This window comes from Agelaius phoeniceus, chromosome 1 (assembly GCF_051311805.1).
Source record: "Agelaius phoeniceus isolate bAgePho1 chromosome 1, bAgePho1.hap1, whole genome shotgun sequence".
In the NCBI taxonomy this organism is placed as follows: domain Eukaryota; kingdom Metazoa; phylum Chordata; class Aves; order Passeriformes; family Icteridae; genus Agelaius; species Agelaius phoeniceus.
This window is the reverse complement of record NC_135265.1, coordinates 130,882,060-130,905,730: the sequence shown is the minus strand read 5'-3', so window position 1 is coordinate 130,905,730 and position 23,671 is coordinate 130,882,060. Positions and strand designations below refer to the sequence as shown.

At 39.2% G+C, this 23,671-nt stretch overlaps 2 protein-coding genes across 5 annotated transcripts in view; one reads left to right on the top strand and one right to left on the bottom strand.

The window, feature by feature from the left end:
• SPAG1 (sperm associated antigen 1) overlaps positions 1-16,679 on the top strand; it is a 37,692-nt gene extending 21,013 nt beyond the window's left edge. For all 4 annotated transcript variants that reach the window (XM_077187473.1, XM_077187456.1, XM_077187465.1 and 1 more), the window contains 7 exons: positions 1,526-1,678; positions 5,860-6,032; positions 8,546-8,687; positions 9,583-9,709; positions 12,881-13,045; positions 14,950-15,327; positions 15,496-16,679. In XM_077187473.1, coding sequence (XP_077043588.1) covers positions 1,526-1,678; positions 5,860-6,032; positions 8,546-8,687; positions 9,583-9,709; positions 12,881-13,045; positions 14,950-15,327; positions 15,496-15,627 — 1,270 coding nt within the window. In that variant the 3' untranslated portion in view covers positions 15,628-16,679. The remainder of the gene's footprint in view (positions 1-1,525; positions 1,679-5,859; positions 6,033-8,545; positions 8,688-9,582; positions 9,710-12,880; positions 13,046-14,949; positions 15,328-15,495) is intronic.
• A 4,520-nt stretch (positions 16,680-21,199) lies between these two features.
• Positions 21,200-23,671, bottom strand: part of RNF19A (ring finger protein 19A, RBR E3 ubiquitin protein ligase) — a 57,939-nt gene continuing 55,467 nt past the window's right edge. The window contains exon 11 of the mRNA XM_054631954.2: positions 21,200-23,400. Within this exon, the coding sequence (XP_054487929.1) occupies positions 22,725-23,400 (676 nt within the window). The 3' untranslated portion in view covers positions 21,200-22,724. The remainder of the gene's footprint in view (positions 23,401-23,671) is intronic.

Genomic DNA, 23,671 nt, shown 5'->3' with positions numbered 1-23,671 from the left:
GATGGTTTGGGTTTTTTTAATATTTCCATAGATTGAGTTTATAATGCTGAGGCTTAAGGTGCAAAAAAGAATCTTAAAAGAATTAGAAATCATATTAATTAATCAGTGCGGTTTTTTGTACAGCATAACACTACTGTTAAAAAAAGCCCTCCAAAACAGAAAATAAAATATGCATGTACCTTTTTAGTACAAAGGTACAAAGCATTTAACTTACTGTATGTATTCTACCTGACAGAATAAGTTCTTTGAAAAAAATTACTCATTAGCACTATTTTGTTAAAATAGATGCAGGATTGCAGACAGCTGGCTGAGATGGTGTATCTAAGACCCATCTTCCTATTGAGGAAGTTTGAAGTATGTAAAACTTTAGCTGGAATCAGTAATACAGAGGTTTTAGGTTTTGTATTCTTACCAATTAGAAGCTTTTTATTCTTACTATCTAATGATAGTGTCCTTAATGTCATGCATATTTCCTGGATGTGCAAGAACTCATAGTGCTTAGTGGTAGAAATAATACAGAGGTAGAAAAAATTGAGAGACTGGGATGCAGAACTGCAAACACATGTAATGTCAAATCTTCAGTAGGCAACACAATATAATAGATCACCTACAAATAGGTTACTTGATTTCAAAGTAAAAAAATTTGTAGGGTTGTACTAGGAGAAGACTTCTCCCCATGAACACTGCTTGACATTGCAACAGGTTGCCCAGAGATGTTGGGCAGAGATCCCGTGGAGGGTCTTCAGGCCCAGCTGTATCAATCCCTGAGCAGCCTTGTCTAATCTTGGAGCTAAACATGTCTGTAGCAGAAAGCTGGGATATCTCAGTCTGGGTGGCTTTATGACTTCATGAAATCCAGTTGTCTAGACTCATCTTAATTTCACTATTTCAAAAGTTTATCTCTCTTTAGCAAGAATCATTGAAAAGAAGGTAGTTCTTGAGAAATAAAATCTTTGCTTCATACTGCTGGAAAAAGGCATGGTGTTGGGAAGGGGTTCTAATTGCACAGTGTTGAGGTTGGTGTTGACCAGACAGACAATCAAAAATGTAAACAGACAAAAGGCAGGCAAAAACCTCAAGTCCAAAGAAAAGTGCATGCATGTTCCTGTCCTAGTCAGTGGGTTTTTTAAGTTCATACTTTCATTTAAGGAGGAAGAACTGAAAGTCATGTAAGCAAAAGCACCGTATACTTGAAATCCTTGTGAATCTAGGCATGACTTAGGAAAAACAGCTTTTGCTCATAAACAGGTGCCATTCCATTAATCATATCATGGTGATGAGAGCAGTTTTCCAGATGGAAGACAGAGCTTTGAGTAGAGTAAGCTGTAGTAAAAGCACTAACAATTTCAAAACTGGGTGTTATTTAGGGCGTTGATATGAACCACTCAGACCCATTTTCCTTAGTTATTTTACTGTAAGTGCCATCTGAAATCACAGGGTTGCATATAGTTGTGTATATCATGAAGTAGTTCACTTAATTCAGTTACTCCTTTTCAATCCTGCATTTTTCTTCTTGTCTTCCCAGGGCTCTGGAGCTCCAGCCATTTTCCCTTAAGCCTCTTCTACGCCGAGCAATGGCGAGCGAGTCAATGGAGCGGTACCGACAGGCGTACATTGATTACAAAACAGTCCTGCAGATAGACAGCAGCATCCAGGCAGCAAACGACAGCGCTAACAGGTCACTGCACACACAAATGCTCTGATAACAGTCAAAAGAGAAGAGAATTCAAATTTGTTTGTTTTACATGCTCCCTCTGTTCTGTACCCTTGGAGCTGTTGCAGAGTTAGTTCATTATAGGTGGAGGATTGGGTGTTCTTTTAGTTGTTTTCCCATAATTTCAGCTTTCTTCTCCTAGCAGTGGGTTCCTTTCCTGTTTTTCAAAAATGTAATATTTTTAATATTTTAAGGCTGGGTTTTTTAATAGTGCTTCTACTTGTTCTCTTTCCTAACTTCTATTTTATACTATATAAAGTAATTCTTAAGGTCCATGCCATTTCTCTGACATCCTGTTTCCTTTACATATTAACAGGCTTTCTGAGGCACTTGGAGATTTATGTTAAGTGTGAATCCTTCTGTATGCTGCAGTTGTGGAAATAGTGAAATAGCCTGAAACAGTGGTTGGCTACAAAGCTTAGAGGTGTAAAAAATATAATTGAATATTATTTTCAAGTATTAATACTTTCAACATTAATTCTTTCTGCTAAGAGAGACTTTTGAATTTCTCTAATTATACTTTTAATACTATAAAGTTGAAAACAGAACAGCCATTAATCACTGAGCAGAAACCCACATGCATGTGACTTTTACAGTGGAATCTAGTGTAGGTTTTTTTTTCCTAAGGCAAGACCATGAGCACTTTCACTATTCATTAAAAAGCCCATAATATCTTTCTTTAAATTCTCTTTATTTGACCAGAGGAAATTGTGGCACTTTATAATCTCTTAGAAGTCCTATTTTTTTGATACCACAAAAATTTTTAGTGATCTTCTGTATCTGTGGTGATAATAGAGCACTTGGATTGGTGGAATAGCTGCTTATCCTGGTATCTATGTAATTATTACACTTTTTAAAAATCTTGTTGGCTTATTTTATCTGCAGATACTCTTTTCATATTTCTCCTTGACTTGGAACTTGCTTAGTAATAAGCTTATTTCCCTTTTCTCCTTAACACTCTTCCTTTTCTCCTCTCTAGGCCTTCCTTATGTTTTTAGCTTCACTGCTCATTACACTTTTCCTCCCTGGCAACCCATCACCTTATTTCAGCTGCTTCTTCCTTCTTCTCTTCTGCTGGTAATTCACTTTTGCTTGCAAATTATTAGTTCCTAAATCATAGACCTCCTGCGTAATTGAACTTTAACTATATTTTTAAAAAAAATATTTTATCATTTGAAACTTCAACTGAGACTGTGCTAAACCTTTCATTTTCATTTCTAAAGAGACCTTTCTAAATATGAATTTTAAAAAAACATTTCTGTCTTTTAACTTAAAGAGACTACCCCAAATGTAATTTTTTTTTTTTTTTTTATATTAGGAGGATCAGGTCTTAACAACCTTATTTTATTGGAGGAGTTCTTGGTTTTTAATTTTCTGTGGGAAATTATATAGCCATGCTTTAGGATGCTGACAGGAAAAATTCATCATCCTACTTGTGTCTGAGGGTGGGTTTGATAAACCACATTGAAGCTTGTCTCTCTGTGCTTACGTGGCTAAGCAGACTTTTCAAAAACCTTAGAATCAATTGCATATTTTTAATACTCACATAAAAGACAAGGATTTTTAATATCAAACCTTTGATCATTTTGCAATCAAAAGGAAATAAGAGTTTGAGTGCATAATGGAAACAAGTATAAACAGTTATTTGACTGTTCATTTTGTTGGTTAGATGATGTTAAATTGTGTCTTTTATTGATTCCTGAGGTGATTTTTTTAGATAAACTGGAAGGACTGGCTCATTTAAAGGTGTGTGCCAAATAACTGGAGATTGCATTTCAATATGCTTTTAATTAGTGGCATTTTCCTAGCATTGTGAACATCAGTGGATTTTCTACTTCATGTATTTGAATTTCCTCTTGAGTGTTTCATTATTTACTTTTCTCTGTTAGAAATACAGAAGCTAATGTGTGGGAATATGTTTATGCATTTCCTCCTACTAAACTGAAACTTCATTCCAATTGTCCCAATTCCTTTAGTATCAGTGAGCAAATTGCCTGAAATAGCTCAGAAGCTGTTTTTGCAAAGTCCCATATGAGTACTGTACTTCAGAAAGAAATTTGTGATCAGCTCCAGAACTGCAGGATTGTTGGGTCAAGCTGGGGCCTTGGTGGTGGGAAATGAGTGAGTTTGTCCCAGCATTTTCATGAGACACCTGTGCTTTTTAAGCTAATCATGGCACACAAGTTTGCATTTTTGCAAAAAACTCTGCTTACATTATGATATTACAAGAAGTCAGTTAATCATCAGATACTGCAGGGTTCTTTCTGTGGATTTTGATGAATTAAGAGTTTTTTCCTGCAACTTTTTAAGCCCATTATGATAAATGAAAAAACAAATAGGAATTCAATATGACTCTGGTTTCCTGTGGAATTACTCCATTACTTCTATGGGAAATATCTGAAGTTAATTAATTGATATGTTAATATGAAGTGTACTGTTTTGTTGCCTAAAAAAACAACCTGAGTAAATCTTTGGGTTGTTCAATTTGTGATGGTGTGCCACATTTTTTCTTAGTAGTTGGGTTCAGGCTATCATTAAAATCCTGAAGTTTTAGTGAAATTAGAGCAAAGCAGTACTTGGACAAGCCACATTGTTGGTATGTCCTCTGAGATACTTAGGAATGGTACAGGCAGAGGAGAGCCCCTGCAAAGGCATGTGCAGTTAACACAGATTAAAATAGTGGTTTTGGTCACTTAGAAAACAAATAAAGCAACTAAATTATACTATGGAATGTGATATTCTGTTAATGAAGAAACTCACTTTCAAGTCAAAACCACATGGTTTTTATGCAGCATGGTGTAAGACACTCATTATATGGCTCTACAAACAGACTTTTTAATCTACATAATTCTTTAAAATATTTTGGTAATTTCTGTTCTACATAAAGGAGATTAGAACTGGGGCTGCTTTTTTGTTTTAGTGTTTTGATAAGACCACAATGGGAAAAGAATATGGTCCTGAGTGCTCTGATTCTATTGCCAAAGTATTTGACTGACGCTTTTTTTTTTAAATAGCTGCTATTCAAATACTTTAAAAGAAGAAAAGTAAATAAGAAAACTCCATTGGGTAATTTATGTTCATTCTATATTGTTCTTCATGTCACTTTCAAGGTTCTTAATTTTGTTTTTGGATGTGTGTTCATGTAGTATGTTTTTCACACTGTGTTAGATGGAAGTGCACCTGATTGAAAAATTTTAGTTTTATTTCCTGTAGTATCCATGGGACTTGCTTTGCTACTCAATTCAGATTTTTCCTTTCTTAAATTATGAATTAGACTTTTTACTAGTTGGACTTGATTTTTAAGCCCATTTTGAGACTACGAGATGTTTATCACACTATTATTCTCATAATTCTCATAATTATTTTTTTTAACACTACAAAATTTCTAATAGAACCATGAAATCTTAAATTGTTTCACTTACTATGTCAACTTATGTTTTTTTCTAAAAGGGAAAAAGGCAATGGGAAACTCCCACTTAAATAGTTTTAGATTGAACCACATATATGTGGAAATAGTTGACATATATATATATATATATATATGTTGGTTTAAGAAAGACTAGACAGTTTTTATGTGTAATTAAAATATTTTTAAATGGGCATTGATCAATACATTTCTGACTATATAACTATAAAATGCAACTTAATTCAGAACAGTTTGTGACCTGCATTGCTTTCTTTAGACAGTTGTGGAAGAGGTTTCATGTGACATTTGCAAATTTAAGTATCACATTTTACCTGAAAATATTGTAATCTCACTTACTTCAAGTAACACCTATGAACAGCTGAGAAGATTAACTAAAATAAATACATAATTTTTTTTTATGTATTTCTTTACTTGATGTGGTAGGCAGCATTTAGAGCTTAGTTACAGAATCAGTCATTGATCGAATATTTACAGATCGTGCTGAAGTCAGCTTTGTTCTAAATGCTTCCATAATACTCTAAAGTGGAAAAAGTCTAAATCTTAAATGAGTGTGATACTGTTGACTGCTGTGATAATATTTTTCAAATTAGCCTTGAGGATAATTGTTCAAGTTTTGGTTTTTTTTAATTGAAACATTGCAGTATTGAACTGGTTCTAAATTTCTAAAGTGCAAGTTAAATATATGAAAAGTCATGTTGGTGGGGCTGTTCTTTTTCAGGATAACAAAGACTTTAATAGATCAGGATGGTCCCAGTTGGAGGGAGAAGCTGCCACCAATTCCAGTTGTTCCAGTTGCTGCTCAGCTGCACAGGTGGGATGGAGGAAGCCTCACTTCAGAGAATAAACCAAGTACTATAGACATCAACAGAGAAGAAGAATTGCAAATGAATTGTATGTATAGCTAATGCAAATACACATTCAGAAAATAAACCTAATTACAAAATGGAATATGTTTTAACAATGTCAAAGAAACTGCTTTAGAAAACACTCGTTGAGACCTTTGCGAAAACCCAAAGTAAATTACTGCCATTTACATGATGGAGTTTAATGGGCTTTGTGGAGCAGTTATGGTAATTTTTTTAAACCAAGTGATGTCATTTGCAGCATGTAATTTAGTTATATAAAGTTAAGTTATATAAAATCTGCAGTAATACTCACTGGCAAAATATCAGAATAACCAAAGCCCAACTGCTGGCCCTGCCCAGGACACCCCAAGAGTCACACCATGAGCCTGAGAGCATTGTCCAAACCCTTCTTGAACTCTGTCAGCCTTGGTGCTGTGACCACTTCCCTGGGGAGCCTGTTCCAGTGCCCAGCCAGCTTCTGGGGGAAGAACCTTTTTGTGATATCCATCCTAAACCTCCCCTAGCTCCACTTCCCTGAGTCCTGTCTCTGGTCATGAGAGTGAAGAGATCAGTGCCTGCTTCTCTGCTTCCCCTTGTGGGGATCTCAGTTTTGTCCAGGCTGAGCAGACCAAGTGACCTCAGCCACTCCTCATCCAGCTTCCCCTCTGACCCTTCACCATGCTCTTCTTTGGATGCTCTCTGGATCTTTCTTATGTTGTGGTGCCCAAAACTGCTCCCAGCACTCAAGGTAATGCTGCCCCAGTGCAGAGCAGAGCAGGACAATCCTCTCCCATGCCTGCTGGCAATGTTTTGCCTGATGCCCCCCCAGGACACGAGCATCAGTGGTTTCCCTTACATCATAACACAGTTAAAAAACAGTTTTCTCCCAGAAAAACCCACCACCCAAACAAACACCCAACTTTGGCAGAAGATTAGGAGACACCTTTCAAAGATGTTCTGGACTTGTCCATATGTAATCACTGAGTGCTGAACTCTGGGAAACTTAACTTCCTTCCTGATTTTTTTTCCTGTCATTGCAGCTTCCATTTTTCTCCCTCAGTAAATAAAGTGAAGGAAGCACTCTGATTCAGTTGTTACTGACATTAAACACTCCCTTTGCAAAGGCTTTAACCCTGTGATTCCTTATTCAAGTATTAATTGGCTTCCCTTTGAGTTTATTTCAATATAAAGTAGTATTGAAGATATTCTCCCCTCAATTAACAACAGGGGTGGCTGCAGTTTGTAACTGGGCTGTTGGCCAAGTATGTACCAGTGATGGGGTAATGTGTCTATAATGCATTACTGCAATACTGAGTGTCCTCCAAGTGCTTGGCAGCTTTGTGATACAAGTCATGTCTATTTCAAATAGAGCAGGCTTTGGTTAGGCTTTATTTTTAGAAAAGTCAAACAATGATTGTGTAACTGTTTTCTTCACTGAAGGCTGACTCTTAAGGTTCTGGTTGCCTTCTCAGGCCTCTGCTGCATCAGTGAGACCTGACAGTGATAGCTGGTACTGAAAGGCTGCCAACAATAATGTTCAGTCAGTAGTTAATCCTTACCATTGGCTGACAGTTTTTTGCAACAACTGTAAGTTTTTCTTTGTGTCTTACAACTCAAGTTATAATTTAGTTGTGTGATTCATGTAGTTTATTTTTATCCAACTCTACATGTAGTTTTCTGGCATAGGAAACTGCCATGTTTTTATAAAAGAACTCAGTGAGTTCAGTTATAGGTTTAAATTGTTGGTTATATTCAGTGTTGAAAACCTGAAGCTTGGCAGGAGGCTCATATTCTTTAGCACAGTGCAAAAAGTGGATTATTTCATTATGATTTACTTAGAGCTATATTGGTAATTACTGTTTGCTCACAACAGAGTCATGAAGCTGCAGTTGGGATCAGTTTTTCACTGCAAACACAGCTAAAAACTGTAGCCTAACCCAAAAGCATCTGCAGCAAATGATGTGGAATTAAGAAGGAAGGCAATTATGGAATAACACAGTTACTACACTAAAAAGTCTAGTTAGGTGTTTCAAGGTTCCTCACTGCATATTTTAGAAATAGTTCTTAACAGAGTATTGTCATGTCAGTTTAGCTTAGTAACTGTGGTATGATTGCAAAGACAATATTAGATCAAATTATGGCCACCTTGGTGTGATGGTGGAGATCTGGAAGGCTTTAATCCTGCTGATTAAGTCTCCACCAGTGTAAGTAAAAGCAGGGCCTCAGGGTTCACAGGTAGGCCCTCTCTACCACACAGGAACTGGGAAAGCTTGGAGCTGTCTGTTGCATTCCCATTATGTTCAGCAGAGAAGTAACACTGGTGGATGGGGAAGTATTTGTTGAGCCAAATGTAGGTGTGGCTGTGCCTTGGCTGGAGCAGCAGGCGAGGCTGGGGACAGGAATGGCCGAGTGCAGTGACAGACTGGGACACTGTGACAGAGTGACAGAGTGACAGTGCAGGGAGTCCTCTGCCAGGTGTTAATCCTCAGTCTGCACAGATCGTTCAGCCACCCATAACAAACTGACCTGATGTGACACTGTGATCCTTCCCTGCTCTAGGTGAGGAAGCTACAGAGAAGTTCAAGAGGTTGAAAAATGAAGGGAATGATTTTGTAAAAATGGGGGAATATGAAGAAGCTGCAAATAAATACAGTGAGTGCATGAAGTTGAATACTGAGGAATGTACTGTCTACACTAACAGGTAAAGATCCAAAGGCTAATGCTGCTTTGTGGGATAGCAGTAGTTACATTTTCTCATTTCAAATAGAGATTTTGCATCTGTTCACTCATTGTTGTGAAAAAGGGATTTTTTTCCCTACTTGGTGTTTATAATAACAAAATGGATTTCTTGTAAAAACATTTTTCAAGGGGAGCAAGTATTAATGTCACTGATATATATCTTAAAATCTTATATATAAATAAAGTAAGCAATAGTAGAAATTATAATTAGCATAGCATTTTGTAGTGCTTTTGAGATTTTTTTAAGAATACTGGTATGATTTGAATTAAAAACTTAACATGAAGTAGCAGTATCTCAGATATGAAGAGTAATAATTCAGAGAAAATGTACATTCTGAGAAAATAAAAGTAAGAACACAGTCATACATCAGCATTATTTTAAAGGTTGACCTAATTCAGCAGTATAATTCTTTATGCTGTAATCTTATCAGCTCCTACAAACTTAAGAAGGATTTGATTAGACCAGTACTTGAATAGGAGAGTTCCAAGTAATAATTAGGTACAGAGAGCAGTGTTGTTAATTTAATGCAGAGCACTTTTTTACCCAGAATGGCTGTATAAAATCTGTATTACATTAACCACTATACTATCATATTGTACTAATGTAAGCTCTGCTTTTAAAATATTTGCATACCTATTTAACTTCAAGCATTAGTTGTACTTACATTTTGGCTTTTTTTTCAGGAATTAGCCTTCTCTAAATCCATCCAGTGATGTTCTTGATAGTTAATGGTACTTTAAAAAAAATCACATTGAGACTGAATTGTTTGAAGTATTTTAATTAACATTTGTGAGTCAGAAGATGCTGGCACTGTAGAATTACTTACATTGCAGTGTATTCTGTTTTTCTGTGTTAGAGCTCTCTGTTACTTGAAACTGTATAAATATGAAGAGGCCAAGCGGGATTGTGATCATGTTCTTCAGATAGAAGATTCTAATATTAAAGCTTTTTATAGAAGAGCACTAGCCTACAAAGGATTACAGGTGAGGAAAAAGAACATGCCAGGTATTCTTAAGCACTTCTAAACTTGCTTTTATCCCCTTCAAAGGAGATGAGGTAGTTGCTGTCAACGGGTGACTACAAACAAAGTACTCAGTGTGATGATTTATTACTTTGTAGAGCATTAGGCATACATAAAACTTTATATAAATATTTTTGCTACATCAAAACCTGCATGTTGATGTAGTAATTTGAGAAAATACAAGAATATTGCAATAAATAAGGTTTGACTGGAGATTGATTAAGTGAGTTTCAAATCTGTTCTAATGTTCTAGTATTCTCCTTCTGGGTATCCCAGTCTCTTTTATCTGTCAAGGAGTTTACTATGACTTTGCTGATGACAAATGGATTCTCTCCAAGTTTGTCTTCATCTGTCCAAACCAAAATCTCAAGCTGTCTTGGCATCTGCTCATGTTTAAGTATCACATTAAACCAAGGTTTGAATTACTGTTTTTTCTTTGTTCCCCCAATGCGTTACAGGCCTTTGTCAGTTCTGTACTTTGTCACTCTGTGGCAGTGGCAGTGCTCAGCCTTTCCCTTTCCATCTGCATGGAGATGGTGGTGTTTCCACAGTGCTCATCTTACATACAGTTTTTAGAGTATCCTTTTACCTGATCATCATAAATGCAGACACATTGATCATATCCATCCCGAATGTGACTTCAAATCTCATGTTCCATCACTGAACTATGCTGTTCTGTTTCTCCCTCCCTCTGGTGGTTCCCCATCTTCAGTGATGTTAAGTCAGCCTTAACACTTCACAATTCTCCCACAGCAATCTTTGCTCTACCCATCAGCTCTTACTTGGTATTGAATTATCAGCTTCTTGATTTTGTGGGCTCATGATGGCAGCTCTCATCCCCTGTTGTGTATTAAATTTACAAGTGTCTTTAAACAAGCATCTGAAGTGCTGTCTTCCACATTGCAGGAGTGGACTGGAGGTACACCAAGTTTCATCATTGTCCTTCAGATGCATGGATGCTTACTCAGACCTCCATTATGTTTGATGCCTTAACAAAACATTACTGGATGGTGTCTCAGCTTACAAGGCACCTGAGAACCTGTTTGTGCTTAGCAGCATACCAGCCTGTTCTCATCCCATGTTATAATTCCAAATGCAGGTCCTAGGAACATGATACATGATACATTTGTTCTTCTGTTGCAGTACCTATAAAATTTTTGAAGTGTGATAAGTCCCAATTTGTAATGTTTTTTCTGTAACTGTGCTAAGCTACCTGTTATTAATCACCTCTAACCTTATATTGTTAAAATTGATAAAACATCAGTGTAAATGTGATTCTACCAGACAGTAAAAAGGATATTACACACCTGTGAAGAAGGCTGAGAATTGCTTTTTGCATATCCAAGGAAAAAGTGCTATTTTTGCATTATTGAAGACAATGTGAAACATAGTGTTGATAAACTCCTTCAGAACAGCCTGAGCTGGGGATTCCCAAAATGTTTTGTTGTGGTTGAATTTAATGCCTTCATTATTGCTAATTTCAGGGATGAAAGTGATAGGTAAAATCAGATAAAATGACAAAAATTATCTGAAGTTGACAAATTACTCTGTAATGAAGAATTGTATGAGCTAAAGGCATATAGTTCGGCAAAAACCTCACTAAGGTGGGAAGTATTATTTGTAAATAATTAGACACACATTTAACTAAAAAAGCTGCAGTGGAATTTAATGTAGTAAATGAGGGGTTTTTTACAGATTTACCAGGATGTAGTTAAGGGAAGATCAGGAAAAAATGTTGGGGAGGTTATGTTAGGCCTAGGACACGGGACCCCAAACAGCATCTCTTGCAGCTGGTAGTCCACCCTCCTGCTTTGGGTACAGTCATCTTGTGTGATTTTTGTTGGGCAGTCAGGCAGGCTGCAGTTTTAAATTCAGTAGAGTTGGTTGCTGACCCTTGTTACTATTTCCAGAAGTCTGTTCCAGAATCTCTTTCTCTGTAGTTGTGAATCCTCACATCTGTAATTCAGATGATTAAGCTTAATTAGTAGTGGATTTCTCATGAAAGCAACCTGGCCCCTGTGTGCATTCCTTTGTTAGGGGTACATAATTCTCATTCTCTCTGTTCCTTCATGACCTGGCAGGCTTCAGTTCACTGCTGATGTTCTGCAGCCCCTCTGCACCTTGAATACTGGCCACCAGTTTGGAACAAAATGTGGGAAGGAGTTTGAGTGACTTGGACACTGGCTCCTCTGTTACAGTTGAGGTGCTGAGGAAGTACCTCAGGTGCTACATGAGGATTTTTTTTCCATAATACAAATTATTTAATAGTAACCTTTTGATGCTGCTTGGGAACAGAAGCAATACAAGACCAAACAGAAGCAATACAAGACCACTCACACAAGAAATTATGTTGGTCTTTTGCTGTCTGTATGGTCTTTTACTGTTTACTGCTTCATTTCATCTTTATTTTTGATACTCCAGCCCTTGAGATGTCTTGATTTTCCTTTGTGATAATTCCAGTCTCCTCAATTGATGCTATTAACTTTGTGACTTTAGAAAATGTAGTTTAAAAATAGTAATTATACATTAAAAAATGGGAAATAAAAGCATGGAAAAAATTACAAGACTGATTATTGAGGAACTGTGTCCTAATGCCACTCTGTCACTGTGTTTGTCCTAATCTTGTTTAGCCCAGAGATTGTAACATAATCCCAGTCTTCTCAAGTATTGGCAAAATTTCACTGTAAGAGATGGTCTATTGGATTGAAGCCCAGGAAGATTAGATATATCTTTAATCAAAGCTCAGTTTAATTCTCTTATTGGCAATGCAAATATGCAGACTTACTGGACTCACATTATATTAATTGTGAAGCAGTGTTACACTGTAAGTAATCATGCTTAAAAGCAGCAAACTTCAATAATTTGCTCTCTGACACAGGGAATAGGTTTCTGAAAATAAATTATTTCATATTACATATTTAATTGGAAATACTTAGTCACAGAGTATTAACTCATTCTCATTTCCTTTTTCCCCTCTAAAGAAATCACACTATCAGTATTTAGATTATTTTTGTCTACTTAGTGTCCAGATCCCAGTATTTTTACCTTTCTTACTTGTAAAGAACAGTGTGGTACTTCAGATTTATTTTTCTAGGGAGGTGCTTATGAGAAAAATATTTTCTTCTACTTACAGAATTATCAAGCCAGTGCTGATGATTTCAACAAGGTACTTCTAATAGATCCAAATGTTGTTGAAGCACAGAAGGAATTAGAGGAGGTAACCCAGCTGCTTCACCTTGACAGCAGTGCTGGAGATGGCAGTCAGCAAGCACACGGGAAGAAGATAACCATACAAGAGGTGGTGTGCCTGTTCATTTCTTAAAAGCAAACACAACAGAAGCCGCACATTTGAAGAGTTACTAAAGCTTTTGTTTGTCCATCTTGAATCTGTATCTTTGTGGGGATGGTGTTGTATTTTTCATATAATTTTGAGGGCATATTGGAGGAGTTTTACACATGATAAAGCTTGGACTGCTCATAAGTGTATTCAGAACTAGAGCAGGAAGGAAAATAGTCCATTTAGATGGCACTAAACTCAAGGGTATGCTCCTTTTAAACAAAAGCTTTGAAATATGTTTTACAGAGTGCAGCTGTGAAATAGCAGTTTCATTTTTGAATTCTGTGCTCCTTGGGCAGCCTCTGGGGCTGTGCTGGCAGAGGTCTGTGGTCAGCAGATGTGCTGGCTGCTCCTGTGCTGGTCCTGAAGTTAGGGGTCTGAAAAATGAAATCCTACCCTAAAGAGCAAGAGTAAAACATCTATAGGATCTTATAAAAGAAACACAGGATGTAATGTTATGTACAAGATCAAAATGTTAGATTTGCACAGTTCTGGGTAGAATTAGGTGATGAAAGGATTTTCTCAGTCATCTGATATTTTTGGATTGTAGCTTTGCTGGTTGTTAAAGAATTCTTTCCCCCCTTTTCATTTAAAAATATATAGTTAAAATACATAGTTACCAGTCTGAACAGTGGTACTGTAATTTGATAATGTAATTTCAGAATCTGGTATAATGGAAACTGCAGTTATTAATATGGGGGGGGGGGGGAATGTTCTCGAAGTACTTCAGGTTGTCACGAGCTCATGGGATTTTATGTAACAGGCATAATCTGGTATAGTGTTAGTTAAGCTCTGAGTTGTGACAAACAACAGGACCTGGAAGGTGGATAGAGGCAGTTTGGGAAGTGACAACATAATTCAGAGACCAGCTAACTACATTGCTGGCACTGGTAATTTTTCTAGGGGTCATGCAGGAAGCATTTATGTTTGCTGGCATCATTACAACTGCCCCTGTGGAGAGGCTCCCCTCTTTCACCTGCTGTAGTACAAGATTGTCTTTTTCCATGAAGACAGACTGTAAAGAAAAACAAAATTAGAAAAATAATTTATCATCATTATTGTTTGTTAGTCAAGCTATAATTATATAAAAGACAGTCAAGGGTTCTCCCTTGATTCTAAGGATTGTTGAAAAATACAACAAAATGTCTATAAGCCAAATGCAGTATTTTCCAAAAATTACTAATCTCCTGTTCTATGCAATATAGTATCTTCAGACTTTTCAAAATACTTGGCATTGACAGACCCTGTTCAGTAAGTTTTAGGTTATAATAATTTCACAACTTTTGATGGCTTGAAATAGATTTTAGCAAATGTAGTTAGTTGGCCCCATAGTTAATTTTTAGTTACTGATTCATGAAACTTGATGGAGGTTGCAGCCTCAGGAGAAGTTAAGTGGATAGTGAGGCAGGTTATCCATGCTGAGCTTTCTCCCTCCAAAGCAAGACTCCAAACAGCAACCTGATGCAGCTGCCCTGTGCCTGTAGTGCCCTGGAGGCAGAGCAGAGAAATGGAACATGGGTGCCTGCTGCCTTGACTCCAGCTGTCCCTGTCTGCTGGAACTTCACATTAATACATGTGTGGAGTCCTCCTTTCTCCTGGTGCTCTGCAGGGGTGATTCCACAGTGCAGTGCCAAGCAGTGAAAAGGAGGTGTGAAAAATACACTTTGGACAGTGAGCCTTTAAAGGTGAATTGGAGAGCTCCTGTTCTGGGGGCAGTAGGACATGGAAGAAGGTGGGTGCACTTCTTTGTTGGAGAGCAGAGTGCCAGCTTTAATCCAGTGCTGTGATGGATAAGTGCAGTTTATGAAGCTTCTGGTTATCTCTGTGTCCACATGAAGTGATGTGTTGCCCCTTTGTTTGTGAAGGTGACTGACCCTGATGCACAGGGAGAGGGGCACTTTGCCACATCAGAAGATGCTGAGGCTCAGCCCGTGGCTGCTGAGGAGGCTGCTCCAAAGGCAGTGCCAAGGAGATCCTCGGAGAGGCTCCGTGCTTCAGAACCACCCAACGCTTACGACTTCGGTCAGATCATCAATGCACTGAATGCCAGTCAGGATAAAGCTGCTTGTGCAGATCTCTTAACAACTACTGATCCAAAAACACTGCCAGTGCTGCTGAGTAACAAACTTGAAGGAGAAATCCTTCTAATTTTTATCCAGTCATTGGAACATTACATAGCTGGAAAAGATCCTGGCCTTGTATATCAGCACTTGTTCTACTTGAGCAAAGCCAAAAGATTTAAGGTAAGAACCTAGACTGATTGAATGGGTACTTAAATTGCACAGAAATCTAAAGGAAATGTTCATATTTTAAAAGGAAAAAACACACTGACTTATGTGTCTCTGTCAGATATTTTGATTCTCACTCAACCTGTGCTGATTATAAAATAATTTGTTGTGGGGTTTTTTCAGGTGGTGCTGGCTCTTCTCAGCAAAAATGAAAAAGAAGAGATACAGCATCTGTTTGACTTACTGACAGAAAGCCAAAGTGATCAGTACTCACTGGAAGATCTTGAGAGCCTTAAACAGGTTTATGAACTTTAAGAAATTAAAGTTTATTGGCTGCATGCATATAGTTCATGTTAGAAGATGAATGAATGAACTCTGCAGACTTGCCTGGGTTCAAGTGGGTCTTTACCTGGACTGCTGGAATTCTATTTTGTTTTGACAGCATATGCACATTTAGAACTTGCTGCTCTTTTCTTCTGGTAGTTGTATACATCTCTAGAATTTAACGCCCCTCTGTGTTCAGTAAAAGAGTTCATTTCATTTGGCATACTGATTTTATTTAGACTCAGAAAAATATATTTTACCTTATATATGCAATGGGAAATACCTTGATGGTACAGTAGGTAAATACACTTTTAGTCATCACTTGTTACATCATTTTGTGAGTTCTGTGTTCTTGTGATAAAGAAGTGTCTTCAAGATAAATGGGTCAGTTAGCAGTAACTTTGCTAAAATGAGTTTACAAGAAGTATTAACATTTTTCAGAAAACTCCTGTGGACCATCTATTTGTTCACTATTCCTGGTCTGTACAAAACAGATTTAAATATTTTGGCTCATTACATCTTAACAAAAAAGGTGAATGAATTATTGATTCTTTTCATGGAAACAATTATTAAATGGATGGGTATGTTTTTAACGAGTGAGTAATTTTTAGTGCACAGAGAACTCCTTTCCTGTGTGTGCAGGAGGATGGCTGGTTTTCTGACTTCTGTTGGGCAGTGACAGAAGAACAGGTAGCTGCACTGCACAATAGAAATATTTAACTCTGAGTTTTGTATTCAGATTATTTAAAATACCAGCTATTTCTGTTTACAGATATATTTATAAAACTACAACAATTTTTTGGACCAGTATAATTTTTTTTTAATTTCAGGCATTACTTATGTTTTATATTTGATTCTGACAAAGTTCCTTCAAAGGTGAAGCTTTTAAATTTTTCAGATACCTGATGCCTTCTTTGCACAGATGATATAAATGTATATCAAACTCACTTAGCACTGCAGAAATATCCTTAAGAATGTTGTTCTAATGAAAATTTTTCTCAGGTATGTACTAATTAATAAAGTTATTTTCTTGAGAAATACAATTATGGCTTCTTTTCTGGTTCAGTACACTTTAGGCTTATAATTCTGATATGTGGATTATGAGTTTCAGCTTGGAGGGCCAAGAATGAGGCTTTTAATTCCTAAAGCATCATCAGTACAACTGATACTGAGCAATTAACAGGTTTCACTTTCTTTGTGTGTGATCTCCTCAGATTAAGGCTGTTAGGATGTAAAATACCAGCACTGCCTGCAGTCATTTTGGTGATGGTCCTGCCTCCTTCAGCTTTCATTGAGATTGGCTGCTTTTTTAGACAGCATTTGGGAGGGCCTGATGGACAGGCAGAACAATTTCTAAAGACACAAAACTTAGAAAAAGCCTGAATCAAACACATGTAAGGAACTGTGCTGCTGATTGGGCCTGAACAGCTCAAACAAGGGCACCGGTCTTAAAAACTGAAGGGGCACTGGAGGGCATTTTGGGGGGCAGGGGCTGCAGAATGGAATGTCTTTGGGTGGATTTCACCATTTGTTTGACAGGTAGGGGCTGCCTAAGTCAGTTCCTCTTGCCTTAGTTTGGGAAACTGTGGGAGGAATTTCTGCAGCCCCCAGCAGCTGCAGCTGAAGAGCAGAGGTGGGGTCACCTGTCACAATGTCCTTGGCCAGGTGAGGCCGAGTGGCCTCTGCACAGAGGCTGCTGCAGCACCCCAGGTGTGGCACAGGAGCAGCTGCAGGCCAAAAGCAGCTCCTTGCTCACCATGGGACCTGCTGCAAAATGTGTTTTGTGTCCCATGTGTGTAATGGCCAGCAGAAGCCACAGAGCTGAATTACTGCTTTCCTCACTGCTGGGCTGGGAGCTCCTCTCCCTGGACAGTCCCTGTCTCCTGGTCTAATTATCCCCTATTTTTGTACACTCCCATATTTTAAATCATGTTTCTGCTCTGTGCTTGGCCTTTATTTATGCTGGTTTTTCTGTTTCCCTCTGCCCTCCATAATCTCTTCTGCAGCTTTGGCAGCTCTGCCAGGCAAAGGTAGGACTGTAGCTGCCACCTCAGCACTGCAGTGCATGGCCTCACTGGGCACAGCACCTAGAAACAACTGAGTGGGCAAAAGGGGGGAGCAAGAGCACCCCAAATGTCTTACCTGGCTTTGTGGCAGGGAGACCCCCATCTCAGCATGGTGTTGTGCTCTTGGCTTGTCACTCACCCCCTCAGTGTCACCTTCCACCTCTGTAAAAACAACCAAACCCAACAGCAGGGCAAAGGCAGGAGAGCACTGGTTCTGCAGGTGATGGGAGCAGGGGAGTGAATGTGACCCTGCAGTGGCAGTAATGCAGCCAGTCACAAGCACAGAGCATGTGTGTCCCAGGCCTACACACACCCAGCTGCTCCTGGACACAGATCCCTGCTTTTCACACAAGACATGACAGCAGGATCCTTTCTGTAGCCACTGAAAATGCAGTCAGTGGCCAGGGAATAGTACAGGAATGGGGTGGGTCACACTGTTGTTATTTTGCTCCTTTCAAAGTATTTTTGATGTTTTTTTGAGAAGCCAGCTCCAGGCTGGCAGGTGCTGCCAGGGCTGAGTGTCAGCATGGCAGGGTTGGACCACAGGGCCACCACTCTTCCCACTCTCCCTGCCCAGAGGTGCAGGTAGGTGGTGGTGAGAGCTCAGTTACTGGCAAACCACACTCCTTGCCTTTATGTGGGATGTATTTCCACTCATCAGAACCTGCCCTGCTTTACATAATCCAGTTGCACAAATAAAGGGCTACTCCTGTGACTGCCAGGCCTTTCAGAAGACTTGTTTGTTACAATAAACAAAGAGAACAAAGCAGAGAACAAAAGCAGAGAACAAAGCTTCTTCCGTGCTGTAATCAAGATTTATGACCCAGGTGAGTGTAACTCTGCTCAGTGCCTGTGAGCTGCAGCTCCCCAAGGGACAAAGGGCAGGCAGCTGGAGCAGGGGCTCAGCCCGGCTGGCTGAGGGGATGAATTATCACCAACCGAGTCCTTGTGCCTTCCTGGGCCCTCCCGAGGGCATGTAACACACTGCAGTGCAGACAAAGCCACCAGCTGTGGCAGTGCCATTTCCTTACAAGCCTGTGCCACTTTCTCGGCTGCTCCTTGCTAAATGCCACCCGCACAAACACAGTCGGCAACATGGGAGTGGTTTTCCTTGTAAGCAAGAGGGATTATAAGGGGATAAAGTGCACAGAATGCCGTGCTTGAGAATGCAGCCTGTGAGCAAAGGGAAGCTCGAGCCCACACAACCCCACAGCAGCACAGCTCTGGTGCCTAAACACAAGCACTCCAGTTGAGGCTGTTGGGAATTTTAATGTCCTTATTGTTGAGATGGAATCAACAATAAAGGCAGCTTTCGTAAAGCCAGCTCACCAGGATCTGGTGCAAGGAGAGCTGTACCTGGCAGCTGGCTGGGTCTGTCCCCCAAATGCTTCCTGCTGGTCCCTGTGTGCAGGCAGGTGCTGAGGCAGTCACACCTCAAAGCCACTCAGTTACCTGGCCTGGCACAGAGCGAGGTGCCACAGCAGCTTCATCCCCAGAGCCACCTGCCAGGATTGGGGCTGTGTTCAGCACAAACTTCAGTGTCAGCCCTAAGGCTGTGGATCCTACTCCTCCTTTCCTCCAAACCAGCTTTGATTACCAAGTACCTCACAGCCACTTTTCTCTCTATCCTACCCTTTGAGACCAAAGGCAACAAAATCTTCGTCACCAGTCTGGGATTGTGCTTCTCACCACGACTGGGCCTGGGGGTTCTTCATTCCTCACAGGAAAACCATTTTGCTCCCACAGCAACACCAGATTATTCCATCTGGGAAGATCCATGTGTCACCTTTGGGACTGGCAGGAGCAGTCAAGGTGGTAACTGTGCTCCTCAGATCTTTGTCATTTCAGGAAGTGATTCTAAATAAATCTCAACATCATTCCAAAGTTTCTGTTCAAGACTGCCACAATTTCACCTGAATTAGAATATTCATGGATTTTAAGCTCATTAATTCTAGTATTTTTCAACCTTCTGCTTGATTATCTTTAAAATGCATTATTATCCATCAGAGTGGTGGTATTACTAAGTAGGCAACTATTTAAAAATCGATCTGAATGACTGAAAGTGATGTAAGTCAGTCAAAAAATCTTTATGCAACAGTAAAAAGTAATTAGCTCATACATGCAAAACTTTGTGACACTGACTGAATGGAAGGATGGGTGTACAAGCCTGGATGCTTCACTACAACAAAGACATGCAAACACCATGAGGAAAGCTTTTATGATGGTTTTTACCTAATGTTCTAACTATCTCAAATAGTCTCAGATACAGCAGGTATTAAAATATGTTTCCTCAAGATCCACAACCTGACATGAATTAGTCAAATCAGCCAAGAATCATGAAAAAAATTTCTGAAAAAAACCCACCATGTGGGTGTACTGAAATAAATTACAGGAAAGATCAAGTTTACAACTGATGTCCCATGAGGGACATCCCTGTAATTTATTTCAGTGCAAAAAAAGTTAGTGAATTTTACAGTAGATCTGTAAATAAGAGAAGCCTCTTCTACATTAGTGTATTAATAGAAGTGTATATTTTTCTTTTTTATAGAATCAAAATTCAGTGCTGCATTAAATTTACTGGTGCTGTTAAGACTGCCTCATGTATGAAATATTACCTCTGAATTAAAAAATATTACAAAATTAATCAGCAAAATGGTTTGCTGCTAAAACCTTATCTCCAGAAAAAACTTAGCTGCATTTTAACATAACCTCTTCAAGTGATGTATAAAATTATCAGATGATTTCCGAGCCAGTGAAAATAATGCTATTATTTGATAAAATTTATTTACAAGAGTAAACCATATTTCCAATTACTTGAACAGCAAAACTGAGGTCCTGAGAAATTAAGAGGTAGGTTTAAACTTGCTGAAATAACTTTTCCATCTGACAGAAGTATAACTTGCATATGGGTTTGGGGTGAGGCAACCGAGCTTGGGCTTCTGCAATGCATCCCTCCATCGGTTTTAGTTTCTCACTTCCCTGGCCTCTCATGATGCAGGTGAGAAAATGAGCCAAAGGAACAGGCAGTTCAGCTCAGCAAAAAACACCAGGTGTTACCCAGAAACTCTGACCAGTCTGTGGTGTTCCAGAAAGAACTCTGTGCAGGCCATGTGAACTGAGAAGAGTGTCACTTTAGATGGAGAAAACAGATTTTGAGTTCAGTCAGCCATTTGACTTGTGCCAAGCTAGTGCAGTTTTGTTTAAAGAGCTCCTGCCAGAACTGCATCCCTCTCCCAAAACCATTTACTGTTCTGCCTGCCAAAGAAGCAGATCAGATTTCTTTTTATCTTACAGAAGGCTGAAATCTTGTACAAAACGCAACTGACTTTAGATCTTACCCTTCCAGGAATGAGAACATTCAACTTCCAAAGCACACCTAATCAAATAAAAATATTTAAAGGCAGCACGAGATAAGAGCAACCAGGAAAAAAGGCTCCCTGGGAACATACACATTTTCATAAGGCTGATCAGCACATTAAACAACAGGCCACTAGAAGTCAGTATTTAGACATTTATTTCAGATATGCAGTTTACACGCATATTATTGAGCAAAACCGAATTGCAAATATACAAATACTGTAACAAGCATTACCAAATAACGTAACTGGCACTAGTGTTATAAGCTATTACTGAAACTGGTGAGGATAAGTCATGGAAGAGGACTGTAGCTCATGGCATTCTGTTCATCCAATCAAACCTCCAGTAGCACCATAATGGCAATACATGAAACACAAGACAGAACATTGTTAACTGTTATTCTGAGATTCACAACTTTTTTCATTTTAGTGAATTACTTAGCCAAAAATGTTAACAGTGCGGGCGCTTTGGCCAACTTCAACTTGTGTTCAGCTGTACATCCTCCATTTGCAAAAAAAAAAGAAAAAAGCCAGCATATTTGGAACCCATCTTTGCATTTGGGCAGTCATTGCACTGCACTTAAGATTCTGGGACTGAAGACAAGCATGTCTTGCAAAGAGATGTCAAGTCCACTAAAGCCTGAGTGAGTCTTTGGTAGGCCAATACCTCATTATTATATCTATGACAGTCATTTATTCACTAGGATTTTCTTTTGTGATCCAAGGTGGCCAAAGAGGACATTCTGGAAAACATTACAGTAAAATCCTCAGGCGACCAGGCACTTCAAACCCAGTCATTCCAAAGGCACCAAGAATGGACGGGGCACCAATTTTCCCCCTAAGGAAAGGTGACTGCATCTGCTTTTCTACAATGCTTAGAAATCACTGGATTGTTATTTTACACTTTTTATACACTATATAGTAGCCTTACCTGCTGCATGATTGGTTGCATGAATAAATAGGTAACCCCACTGTTCTACACAGGTGATGTCTCCATTCCACCATATATTAAGTACCAATTTCTTATGTTTTGAAATTATGTAAAAGCCATAACCCTGCTCAAAGTGTACACACATACAAACACTTCTGACACAGGCCACATCCATCTGAAGATATGCAGTTCATTCTACATGCATTCTAAATACAGTGTGTCCAGTTATGAAACAAAATTGTCATTCTGAATATTCACTGTTGAAGTATGTTTGTATAGGTCTCTGCAGGTCTTTGCTTCCCTTAAATTTAAGAGTTCACACAAGAATGGTTTTAAGTCACTAATGCTCAGCTAACACCCTTTATCCCAAACCCCATATTTTCCAAGTGAACAGTGCAGGACATATTATTCATCTCAGCATTTAACATATTAAGAATTTACCAATTTTTATCTAAATACACCAAGTATACGCTTTCAAGCAAAGTCGTGGCAAAAATACAAAACATGGACATATTTGTACTGCTGTAATGCACTTGGTTAAAGCCTTCATGTCTCTTCATATAGGTTGAAGATCCATAGGAAGTATTTTGCCTTATCAGATAAGTATATAGAAAATGCAGTTGTATCAAAACCTTGCTTCTGCTGGTCACCCAAAACTTACGGAAGTCGCATGTGATTCAACCAGCTCTGACAGGGTTCTTTAGTGGCAAATAGATTTTTGCAGCACTTACAGATTTACATTTCAGTCTGAATAGCAGTGCTTAATTCCACAGCCTGTTGTGAATGGTTGTTGTTTGTTTCTTTCAGTGTTTCACCAACCCCTAAATCTACATCCGTTGAAGATCCGTTATTAATGCTTTCCTCAGCAATGTAACTCAGCTGTGGAACATCAGTGCTTGGGGCAGCTGGAACAGGCACAGGGATTCCACTGGGCTGTGGAGAGTTTTCCAAGCGATCGTTTTCCACCTCTGGGAGAACACTGACTGTGGTAAAGCGAGTGTGATAGTCGCTGGAGCCATGGCTACAGGAAGTTTTCATACTTTCCATATCTGAGCAGCTGAACTCAGAGAAATGGCTGGAGTGCGAATCTGCTACAGATGGAATACTATCGCTCAGAGAGGGAGAGTCAAATTCACTGGAGTTTGTGCTTTGCTGCTCCAACAGCTGAGCATCCATGTCCTCTCTCGTCTCATTAATCTTCATGCTACTCTTCTTTCTCAGCTTACCTTTGCACTTCTTCCCCGCCGTGCTGTCCTTGGACCACTTGGTGGCGCCGGCCTTGCCCTCGGGCGGGCCGCAGCAGCCGCGCCCGGCAGCGCCGCCGTCCTCCACGCTGCTGCTCCCGCTGTGGTGCCGGAACTTGGCTGGCTTGGATTCGATATCCACCTGCACTTCCAGGCTGTTACCTTCCCTAGAACAGGGGAGAATCCGTCAGTGTAAGAGGCCGTCGGAGGGTGGAACAAACTCTTGGTGCTTTCCTTCATACATCCCTCTCACTTTCACTGTGTATCTTGTAAGGGGAAATGTTTAACCAAATAAACAGCCCAAAGGAAAACACAAAGTCTGAACCACCAAACGCTTCACTGAGCTACAGCGATGGCGTTCCTCTTAGGAAATAACCCTGGCAAAATGCAGAAAACAGTCACACCTAGTTCCATTTGTAACAAAATCTACTGTTTCAA